Source organism: Palaemon carinicauda, chromosome 28, assembly GCF_036898095.1.
Source record: "Palaemon carinicauda isolate YSFRI2023 chromosome 28, ASM3689809v2, whole genome shotgun sequence".
NCBI classification, from domain to species: domain Eukaryota; kingdom Metazoa; phylum Arthropoda; class Malacostraca; order Decapoda; family Palaemonidae; genus Palaemon; species Palaemon carinicauda.
This window is the reverse complement of record NC_090752.1, coordinates 54,355,611-54,367,901: the sequence shown is the minus strand read 5'-3', so window position 1 is coordinate 54,367,901 and position 12,291 is coordinate 54,355,611. Positions and strand designations below refer to the sequence as shown.

At 32.5% G+C, this 12,291-nt stretch overlaps 1 protein-coding gene across 1 annotated transcript in view; it reads left to right on the top strand.

Moving 5' to 3' along the window:
• Window positions 1-11,114, top strand: part of udt (protein undicht) — a 27,433-nt gene extending 16,319 nt beyond the window's left edge. The window contains exons 7-11 of the mRNA XM_068352001.1: window positions 354-508; window positions 1,945-2,184; window positions 2,872-2,978; window positions 6,060-6,195; window positions 8,217-11,114. Coding sequence (XP_068208102.1) covers window positions 354-508; window positions 1,945-2,184; window positions 2,872-2,978; window positions 6,060-6,195; window positions 8,217-8,383 — 805 coding nt within the window. The 3' untranslated portion in view covers window positions 8,384-11,114. The remainder of the gene's footprint in view (window positions 1-353; window positions 509-1,944; window positions 2,185-2,871; window positions 2,979-6,059; window positions 6,196-8,216) is intronic.
• The last annotated feature ends 1,177 nt before the right edge of the window (window positions 11,115-12,291 follow it).

Sequence of the window (12,291 nt, the reverse complement as noted above, 5' to 3'; positions counted from 1 at the left end):
ATATATTATCATGCAATGTTATTCACTCAAGAATAGCTATTGGTATCCAGAAGACATAAGCGTGCACACATGCTAGAGAGATTATAGTCTTGCTGTTGATGTCGATTTCTTTATTATTATTATTATTATTATTATTATTATTATTATTATTATTATTATTTTCGCGATCCTAAGTAAAATTTAGGGTTGTGGTAGTCTATTGGAAACGTCCCTGCTTAGCAATCTGTTGGACGGAGGTTCGAGACCCTCTCAAGCTGGTTACTTCTATGTAGTGTCTGCAACTAACTACAAAATGTCTCTAGCATCAAGTTCTAAGTGGCTGATTCTTCTTCTTCTTCTTCTTCCCCGAACAGCCAAAAGGATTACGTGTGCTTCGAGTTTGTACCTCGCCATCACAGCATCATACGTTTTCGCACAGGGCAGGCGATGATCCGGGAGGACTTCGCCACAGTTTGCTCCTGGATTCAGTTCGAGAGCGGACGGGAGTGGAACTATGACCTCATGTTAGGTGAGTGCCCCCCTCCCCCCCCCCCCCCCCACCCCCCCACCCCAAAAAAAAGTACAATTCTAACATAATCACTGGGTATCTTTGCTAGGTCACCGGTGCCACTAATACTTTACTCTAAAATATATTCTTTTCATGCGATGTTATTCACTCAAAAATTGTTATTCACTCAAAAGTAACTAAAATATATTCTTTTCGTGCGATGTTATTCAATAAAAAATAACTGAAATATATTCTTTTCATGCGATGTTATTCACTCAAAAATAACTGAAATATATTCTTTTCATGCGATGTTATTCACTCAAAAATAACTGAAATATATGCTTTTCATGCGATGTTATTCACTCAAAAATAACTGAAATATATTCTTTTCATGCGATGTTATTCACTCAAAAATAACTGAAATATTATATATTCCATGCAATGTTATTCACTTGAAATTAGATAAAATATATTCTTTTTATGTAATGTTATTCACTTAAGAATGACTAAAATATATTCTTTTTATGTAATGATATTCACTTAGGAATAACTAGAATCTATTCTTTCCATGTAATGTTATTAACGTAAGGATAATTACAATATATTCTTATCATGCAATGTCATTCATTCAAGATTATCTACAATCTATTCTTTTCATGCAATGTTATTTACTTGAAATTAACTAAAAATATTTTGATATCATGCAATGTTATTCACTTAAGAATAACTAAAATATATTAAGACTAACGAAAAGATGTTTTATTCCTGCAATGATATTTACTTAAGAATAGCTAAAGTATATTATTTCCATGTAATGTTAATCACTGAAGAATAATTATAATATAATAAGAATAACTACAATATATTCTTTTTTATGTAATGTTATTCACTCAAGAGTAACTAAAATATGCTCTTTCGTGCAATGTTATTCACTCAAGAATAACTACAATCTATTCTTTTAATGTAATGTTATTCGCTCAAGAATAACTAAAATATTCTTTTCATGTAATGTAATTAACTCAAGGATAACTACAATCTATTCTTTTCATGCAATGTTATTCTCTCAAGAATAACTAAAATATTCTTTTCATGTAATGTAATTAACTCAAGAATAACTACAATCTATTCTTTTCATGCAATGTTATTCTCTCAAGAATAACTAAAATATTCTTTTCATGTAATGTAATTAACTCAAGGATAACTACAATCTATTCTTTTCATGCAATGTTATTCACTCAAGAATAACTAAAATATTCTTTTCATGTAATGTAATTAACTCAAGGATAACTACAATCTATTCTTTTCATGCAATGTTATTCACTCAAGAATAACTAAAATATTCTTTTCATGTAATGTAATTAACTCAAGAATAACTACAATCTATTCTTTTCATGCAATGTTATTCACTTGAAATTAACTAAAAAATATATTAATTTCATGCAATGTCACTCGCTCAGCCAAGGACCCTGTCCCGGTGAAATGCCCCGTCGCCGGGAAGTTCAACTTCACGCAAAAAGGCGAGTTGCTCTTCGAGACGAAAATCATCGACGGCGTCACCAAGACGCCCTGGGACAGCATCCACTGCCGGGAGAACATCTCCGACTTCTCCGTCTGCGGCCAAGACCAGAAGGAGATCTGGATTGACGCCCACTACTGCATCAGCGTCGACGCCTACGGCAGGCACATTGATATTTACAGTGAGTTGGGCGGATTTGAGGCGTTGTTGCTGATGGTACTGTAAGAGGGATAATTTTCATAGGTGTTGTGTTTACATATTAACTTTCTTCACTGGGCTGTTTTTCCCTGTTGGAGCCCTTGGGCTTATAGCATCCTGCTTTTCCGACTAGGGTTGTAACTTAGCTTATAATAATAATAATAGTAATAATAGTAATAATAATAATAGTAGTAGTAGTAGTAGTAGTAGTAGTAGTGCTAATAATAATAATAATAATAATAATAATAATAATAATAATAATAATAATAATAATAATAATAATAATGATAATAATATTATGCTTTAATAATCTATAGATTATTAAATCATTGATTTTGTTTTTGTCTGGTGGGAGAATTTAGGCTGTAAATTGAGATGTATTAAACAAAAGATATTTTGTTATTTTGATCTTGGAATCCCCTTTGAAAATAAATGAATTACATCTGAATTACCTTTAAGAACTTCATCATATTACCAGGACATGAATTTATCCTTTATAACATAAAAAAATATATCAAATATACTGTATATTATCTCTTGGGTATAAATTGTTTTAACTTTTTATATAAATTGTTGAAAAACTTGAAACTTTTTTATCCTATATCAAATAAATGTAATCTAATCCTCATTTAGAAAATGTAATTTTAATATATATTCTTAAAATTTTTAGCCGATCCTGATTACAAGCTCAAATGCGTTGGGTACTGGAAGGAGAACTTACGTTCGTATCTTATAACATACAACGAACTTGACCCTTATTCGAAGTACAGGTGTTGGGTGAGTATTGCTTAATTTACTTTATTCTAAGTACAGGTGTTGGGTGAGTATTGTCTAGTTTACTTTATTCAAAGTACAGGTGTTGGGTGAGTATTGTCTAGTTTACTTTATTCAAAGTACAGGTGTTGGGTGAGTATTGTCTAGTTTACTTTATTCAAAGTACAGGTGTTGGGTGAGTATTGTCTAGTTTACTTTATTCTAAGTACAGGTGTTGGGTGAGTATTGTCAAGTTTACTTTATTCCAAGTACTGGTGTTGGGTGAGTATTGTCTAGTTTACTTTATTCAAAGTACAGGTGTTGGGTGAGTATTGTCTAGTTTACTTTATTCTAAGTACAGGTGTTGGGTGAGTATTGTCTAGTTTACTTTATTCTAAGTACAGGTGTTGGGTGAGTATTGTCAAGTTTACTTTATTCCAAGTACACGTGTTGGGTGAGTATTGTCTAGTTTACTTTATTCTAAGTACAGGTGTTGGGTGAGTATTGTCTAGTTTACTTTATTCTAAGTACAGGTGTTGGGTGAGTATTGGCTAGTTTACTTTATTCGAATTACAGGTGTTGGGTGAGTATTGTCTAGTTTACTTTATTCGAATTACAGGTGTTGGGTGAGTATTGTCTAGTTTACTTTATTCGAAGTACAGATGTTGACGGAGGAGTGTTTTTCGTCTCTTATTTGACATACGGGTGTTAGTTGAATATTTAATCGAAATACAGGTGTTAGGTGAACATTTTTAGTTGAACATTTACTCGAAGTACAGATGTTAGTTGAATGCTTACCCGAATGAAATACAAGTGTTAGTTGATGTACTGGAAGTACAGGTGTTAGGTGAAAATTTTTAGTTGAACATTTACTCAAAGTACAGGTGTTGGGTGAACATTTCTAGTTGAACATTTACTTGAAGTACATGTGTTAGCCGAAAATTTACTCACAGTACAGGTGTTAGGTGAACATATTTAGTTGAGCATTTACTTGAAATACACGCATGAGTTGAACATTTACTCGAAATACAGGTGTGAGTTGAACATTTAATCTAAATACAGGTGTTAGGTGAACATTTTTTGTTTAACATTTACTCTAAATACAGATATTAGTTGAACATTTACTCGAAATACAGGTGTGAGTTGAACATTTACTCAAAATATAGGCGTGAGTTTAACATTTACTCGAAATACAGGTGTTAGTTGAACAATTACGTGAAATACAGGTGTTTGTTGAACATTTACTCAAAATACAGGTGTGAGTTGAACATTTACTCGAAATACAAATGTTAGTTGAACATTTAATAAAGATACTGGTGTTAGGTGAACATTTTTAGTTGAACATCTATTAGAAGTACAGGTGTTAAGTAAACATTTAATAAAAATACTGGTGTTAGGTGAACATTTTTAGTTGAACATCTGTTAGAAGTACAGGTGTTAAGTGAACATTTATTAACATTCCTCCTTTCAATTACGAATATTGGTAAAGTACTATGTGGAAATCCTTAATTTGTCTAGTTGTTAGGGCCTATAGTCAATTTTTTTTAATGAGGCGCATTTGCACTGACTCACAATGGTGCCCTTTTAGCTTGGAGAAAGTTTCCTGATCGCTGATTGGTTAGAATTATCTTGTCCAACCAATCAGTGAGCAGGAAACTTTTCCGAGCTAAAAGGGCACCCCTGCGAGTCGGTGCAAATCTGCCTCGCTAAAAAAATTGACTACAGTATTTGGCAACTTTAATTCCAAATATAGCTTTTAGGGGGGAGTACTATCATGGGTCCCTTAGTCAAAATACAAACTTTGGGATTTTATAATTGTACCCATGATTTTAGAAGTACAGTTACACACAGGAATTCGTGGCACACCTCTCTCTGAGGAAGTGCTTTTTGCACGGCCAGGTCTTGTGTTTAGCCCCGAGCACCACCATTGCCATCTCTCCTGACACTAGCTGTTTGGTCACTCGTTGCTCATTTAGGGTGTGACAGGGTGTACTTCCTCAGAGCAAGATGCGCCAGGAATTCCTGTGTCCAGCTGTACATAGGTTTAGAAGGCACTAACATTAACACACACACACATATACATATGTATATATATATATATGTATATATATATATATATATATATATATATATATATATATATATATATATATATATATATATATATATATATATATATATATATATATATATATATATATATATATAAATTTCTTACGAATCTACATCATATCTGTAATTGACTTGTGACTGTAACAGGTTATTTAAAAATTCTTTGGTTCGATCATAAACTTTACTTTCTATGTTTGTCACGTAAACAAAACAACTATTTATTAATTTTTTATTTATTTTTCGGGTTAAAATCACTTATTTTACAACGCATCCGAGGGTTAATTTTATCTATGCTCATATAATTGCGTTTTATTCACTAGGGATTTTGTTAGCAATTTGGTGGCATTTTTATGTCATAATCATATTATATTTTTCATGTGCATGTATTCTACGATGAGAGAAACGTCTTGGGAGTTCTTGATAGCTTTATATACGTAAATGTACGTATATGCTGAAATACTATATGTATAAAATGGCAGCACTTGATTATTAAAAGTGGTTCGTTCGAATGGTATTACTGGCCGTTCTGGGTTATGATTGGCTGGAGTTCACCCAATCAGAACGCAGAGCAGGCAACACCGCTTATAATAAATACTCCCAGTGCTATGAATAATACACGCTATATAATGAATTATAAGTTTTCACTCAAATAAGACATTATACGTCGTTTTATTGTGATTTTAATCTATTTATATTATAAGTATTTTCTCTCCCGAATTTAATCAGGGAATCTCTGTCAGAGTCGAGCTTGACTCATTAGTCTTGTTGATCTTCCCTTTCAACTATACACTGTAATAATAATTGTGATTTCTGACTTTTAAGTACAGAAATAACGTAGAAGACTTTATCTGATATAGCTATATTTTTATATAAACCATTTATAATAATTACTACCAGTACTACAATTACTTATATGAATTGTACTCTGCTATATGATAAATTTAAGTTTTCACTCGGATAAGACATAATACATCGTTTTATTGTGATACCCAGGTGTACCAACGGGCCGATTTGAATAAGGTCTTGATGTCCCAAAGTGTCGGACCTTTCTGCAACATGCATCAGACCGTGCAGGGCGATGGACCAGGGGCTGCAGTCTCTATACGTATGGTCGAGTATGAGAGAGAACGTGAGTATATAGAGTAAAATCTCTGAGCTCTTGATGAGGATATGCTGTTATTATTATTATTATTATTATTATTATTATTATTATTATTATTATTATTATTATTATTATTATTATTATTATTAATTGCTAAGCTACAACCCTAGTTGGAAAAGCAGGATGTTATAAGCCCCGGGTCTCCAACATGGAAGATAGCCCAGTGAGGAAAGGAAACAAGGAAAGAATGAAATATTTTAAGAACAGTAACATTAAAAGAAATATCTCTTACTTAAACTATAATAAACTTTAACAAAACAAGAGAAAGAGAAATAAGATAATAGTAAGCTCGTTTGTACCACTAAGCAAGAGAACTCTACCCCAAGACAGTGGAAGACCATAGTACAGAGGCTATGGCACTACCCAAGACAAGAGAACAATGGTTTGATTTTGGAGTGTCCTCCTAGAAGAGCTGCTTAACATAGCTAAAGAGTCAGTTAATTTTTATAGCGCCAGGCCATGTCCATCATGAGGCTCAATACTGCACAGTACTCTAGAAGCTTTATTCCAGCTGTAACCAAGTTGTGGAATAATCTTCATAATCAGGCAGTTGACTCGGTGGAACTTCAAAAGTTTAAACTTGCAGCAAATGTTTTTTTATGTTGAACAAACTGACATAAGTCTTTTTATAGTTGATATATGAAAGATCTTTTTTAATGTTGTTACTGTTCTTAAAATACTGTATTTTAATTGTTTATTAATCCTTATATAGTTTATTCATTTCTTTGTTTTCTTTCCTCACTGGGTTATTCTTCCCTGTTTGAGCCCTTGGGCTTATATCATGCTGCGTTTCCAACTAGGGTTGTAATAACAACAACAACAACAACAACAACAACATGTAATTACACCAAACTCCCTTTAAGCGTTTCCGTCTTCTTAGCCAAGAGCATATGTGCCGGTCCACATAGGAGGCTATCACCATCTGGGCACTTTTCACGTGGTGCACTGTAGGCATTACTTAAGGAACTTTGCAGCATCCATGCATGCACTTTTTAGCCTTCTCCTGATTCTGTTCCCTCTTCCTCAATCCCATCTTGCTTTCCAACCTCTTAACTTTTACTTTATAGTGCCACTGTTGGGTTCGCCCAAAATTGCACATAGCTACTAAATGGCTACCCAGTCTCCAATGAGAGACCTTTTTGACCTAATATCTTAAATACAATCTATCAGTGCCACACATTTTAATGGGGTTATTCTGTACTACTACTACTACTACTACTACTACTACTACTACTACTACTACTGTATCATGATAGTGAATTAGCATAGTATTCGTTCAAAAATATCTAAAGATCTAATCAAAGTAATATTCAGAATGATCACGAAATAAAAAAAAAATGAATCGAGAAGGTTGAAGCTATACAAAATCTAATGGAAATTTGACTTATAATCATGAATTGATATAACATTGATTTAATGTGAGTTAATATAGTATTCATTAAGAATTCAAAATATTTGAGAGCCTATGTGTGGTTATTTTTGTTTTGGGAATAAGCTGATGAAAAAATTCTTGTAGAATTTTTTTATAAAAGTCCTTTGAATATGTTAACCTTCTATAAGTTCCTCCAAATTGATATACCAATTATTACAATACTTTTGATTACCAAACATAATCTTTAATCTTTAGCACCGTTATCCCTAAATTAAGGGGTCGGTTGCCTCTCCAATGCCTTCTATCAAAGACATCCTCTTCCACCAAACCTCTTCTCTCCATATCATCCTTCACCTTATCTTGTCATCTAATTCTCTGCCTCCCTCTCGATCTTCTCCCCCTAAATATGTTCCGCTCGAGATCTCCTCACTCCTTCCACCAAACCTCTTCTCTCCATATCATCCTTCACCTTATCTCTGCCTCCCTTAACTTTCTAAACATAGAAATGTCAAATATTTCATACGAAGAATATCGCAATTGATCATCTTAAAGCATGAATTTATCGAATAAATAATTAACCTTGCCAGTAACCTTGTTATTTGATTCCTTTCTTCAGACGACAGATGCCCCATGCACTTCGATGACGGTTCCAACCCTTGGAAGCAAAGCATCGGCGACCTTCACGTTTTCAGGTTCACCTCAGGGATGGAAGCCATCCACGCTTCGCTCGGCGTAACCTTCGTCAGCTGTATAGTTGCGCTGGTTCTTCTCAGAAGGCGCTAACCACTTCAAATGCCACGAGTGGTCTATTTTGTCTGTTCTCTCAGCTGGGATGATAATCTCGTGTATTTTGGTCTTCAAACGATATCATGGATCTTGGACTTCAAATATTCTCGGGGACTTTGAGCTTCAAAACACTATGCTGGTTCCTCTCTACAAGGAGGCCAAATTGTATGCAGTAAATTCGAGGTGGTCTTAATTCATGCAAGTCTTTCAAAGTGATGCTTGGTCACAATCTTTAAAGTGGTAACTAACATTAAACTGAAATGATTGCAGCAACTTTGTTTCTAAACTAAAATTGGCTTCAACCTCATCACTTGTTTGAAATAGAAATTCAGTCAGACGTCATTGGACTTATTTTACTTAAAATAATGACAAATCAAAACCAGCTGCTCCTTTACTGTTCTTGTCCAGAGAAGAGTTTGATATATACTTTCTTGTATCCTTCTATGTCTTATTGATGACAAAAGTATTGTGATTATAGGCGTATTCAGCTTGTATATGTGAAAATACAGGGACATATTAGAATATTGAGTGATCTTAACATCTCTTATGGATGTTTTATATATCATTCATAGTTCCTCCAGCCTCAAGAGTATAAATGCAAGCAGGATCACATTAGTCTAAATGAAAATAAATAAAATTTCAGGATCCTTAACTATAGTTTCTCATGAAAAACTCAAGTCAATTGGCTTTTGATTTTAATTTTACTAATACTAACGTAACTTGATGTATAAAAAGCACGTTCTAAATTATATTTCTCCCAGTAAACTAATGTACCTCAAGGAAACCGCAAGCGATACATTTTGGAAATTCACTCAGGCTTTCGATATCGAATATATCCGTCCATTGGAAAAAAAAAACTGTCATTCCTTTTTGTATGGTACATGAGCATTACAGTACAACATTTTTAATAACCTCCGCTTACTGTACTACAACATACAATTCGTCCATGATTTCCGTCCAGTTTACAGTGGTTTATTTTTTAATAAATACAACAACTACAGTAATTTGATTTTACAAATGAGATTTAGCTTTTTAAGGTTTTAGATATATAGTGGTAAATCAAATTAAGTTTATTGTATTACCAATGAATCAATATTATGATAAGAAGTAACTGAATAACCTTTTTTCTTTTTTCTTTTTCTTCACATATAAAAAAACTGAATAATCTTTTTTTTTTTTTTTTTTTTTCATATAAAAAACTATCTGTGCAAATCATCGATATGAATGTGAATATGGATGCATGTATTGTATATAAGTAATTTAACATTTGAATTAGTTTAGAGTTTGTCAAGTTTGAATCTTTTTATGTTAACCATTTTCTTATTATGCATTTCGTTCTTATAATTACCTTTTATTAAGACAATTCGAATTGCCAAGGGTATAGTGTCAGTGTCATCTCAACCTTATTTCAATCTTTATCATACTTTTTTAATGTTGAGATATCGTCAGTATTATCTATTTCACAATCCACACGCCAGGAAAAAACAGTAACTTTTTATCATTATTAATTACCTTATTATGTGAAATGTTGCTGTCAAAGATAGTCCTGAAAATCCATATTTTAAGTCCCGCTCAAACTCGATAGTTTCTTCTGTCGCTGCAACCTCACTCTCCTAGTGAGCTAATGATGGGGGGTTTGGGGAGTCTATAAGTCTATCTGCTGAGTAACCAGCAGCCATTTCCTGGTCATCCTTGTTCCTAGCTTGGGTGGAAAAGGGCCTTGGGCGCTAATCATATGTATGTATGGTGAGTCTCTAGGGCATTGTCCTGCTTGATAAGCCAATGTCATTGTCCCTTTCCTATGCCATTCATGAGCGGCCTTTAAACCTTTAAACACGAATGTATACATATTATTAGGTCTCATATAATTCGAAAATAGCAGTTTTGTAATATAGATTATCAAAATGTGATTGTTTCTCAAATAAAATGGTTATCAAATTCATGGTAACTTTCAAGTGTGACAGATATTCATAACTTACTACCAAATGTCAGTTTAGGTCAGGAGGCTTATAAAGGTGTCACTGTGAAAAGATAGGTCAAAACTTTCGTGTGACATGTTAGGGTCACATCATCCATAAATATAATTTGGAAATTTACTTTTTTACCTCTTAAATTAGGTCAACTTAAGAAAATCAGGTCATGGCGTCCGTGGTATGGGGTAGGTCACATTACAGATAGGTTAATTCCCTTCTCTGGAAAAAAGAATCATAATTCACAATTAGTATTATTACTAGCCAAGCTACAACCCTTGTTGGAAAAGCAAGATGCTAGCCCAGTGTGGAAAGGAAACAAGGAAGTAAATAAACGATATAAAAAGTAATGAAAAATTAAAATAGAATATTTTAAGAAACATTATAACAGGTAATTCATATATAGACTATAAAAAGACTCATGTCAGCCTGTTCAACATAAAAAACATTTGCTGCAAGTTTGAACTTTAGAAGTTCTACTGATTCAACTACCTGATTAGGAGGATCATTCCACAATTGCACATAGTAGAGAAATAGTTGAATCAAAACACGAATGATGGATTTAACGAACAGTTAATAGAGTGCTTTAGTCTGTGCCAAATAGTGTTCACCCCATTGTACAAAGACTTGTATGAAATCGATAGTTAGAATTCCTAGGAAATGTGTTAATAAATCGTGATTAAGACATAATAGGTCACAGACAATTATTAACAATCACTGGCACAAAGTTGCACAAATAATTTCTGCACGAAATCTGCTTAATACGCTAATATAAAACAGTATTATTAATTAACTTGTGAAATGGATGCATCAGAAATTGCTTAAGGAGAGTAAAAGGTTAGTTTGTGAATTAATATATTTTATAGCAGCTTAGTTCAAACATGTTGACTCCGTTACTCTTTGGATATCGGTAACCATTTAATTAAGTGTTTGATTATCATGTACTTTTCCACCTCTCCAAAATCTGGAATTCTGTTTCCCCCTCTGGTTTCCCTTTCCTTTCCAATCTCTGATTTAAGGTCAGTAAAATGGACTTAGGGTGTATTTTGAAAGAAAATATAATTCCGTTTGTTTGCTCTTACATTATATCAATAAAATGGTTGTCTATATAGATGTTATTACATTTAGAATTATAATCACTTTTCATAATTTTTCATACTTGCATATCCTTAGGAAGAATGTGTTTACTTTTACTATGTTTGTACTTCATATATATATATATATATATATATATATATATATATATATATATATATATATATATATATATATATATATATGTGTGTGTGTGTGTGTGTGTATGTGTGTGTGTGTGTGTGTGTGTGTATATATATATATATATATATATATATATATATATATATATATATATATATATATATATATATATATTATGTGTGCGTATATATATATATATATATATATATATATATATATATATATATATATATATATATATATGTATCTGTGTTTGGATATTGTACCTCGAAAGTAAATAGTTCACTAAATTATATGTAATCTAAAGAGATATACTCGAAATGGTATATCCACTTTAAAAACGGATTTTTATTAAAACCGATTATCATAATTGTCTTCTCGTGTGTACTCTATGTATAATTAGTAATTTTAAAATATTAAAGGGCACCCTTCTGTCTTATTGAATATTATTATCATTATGAAGAGGTTTTGTTTGTGCTTATATTGCCATTAATGTCAGTTTGTCATAAATTGTTTCACGAAAGGAAGTACAGAAGTACAGTTCTCTATTTTTTAAATGGAGAGAGAGATCAGAACATTTTAGTATTTCACATTACACAGAATTGCTGTGTGCATTGTAATACAAGAATACCAAAGTAATCTTATCAGTAAAGCTGAAAATCCAAATGAACCATCTTAGCCTCCTGGCTTGTACAGTGGTAACGTGTTCGCCTGGTA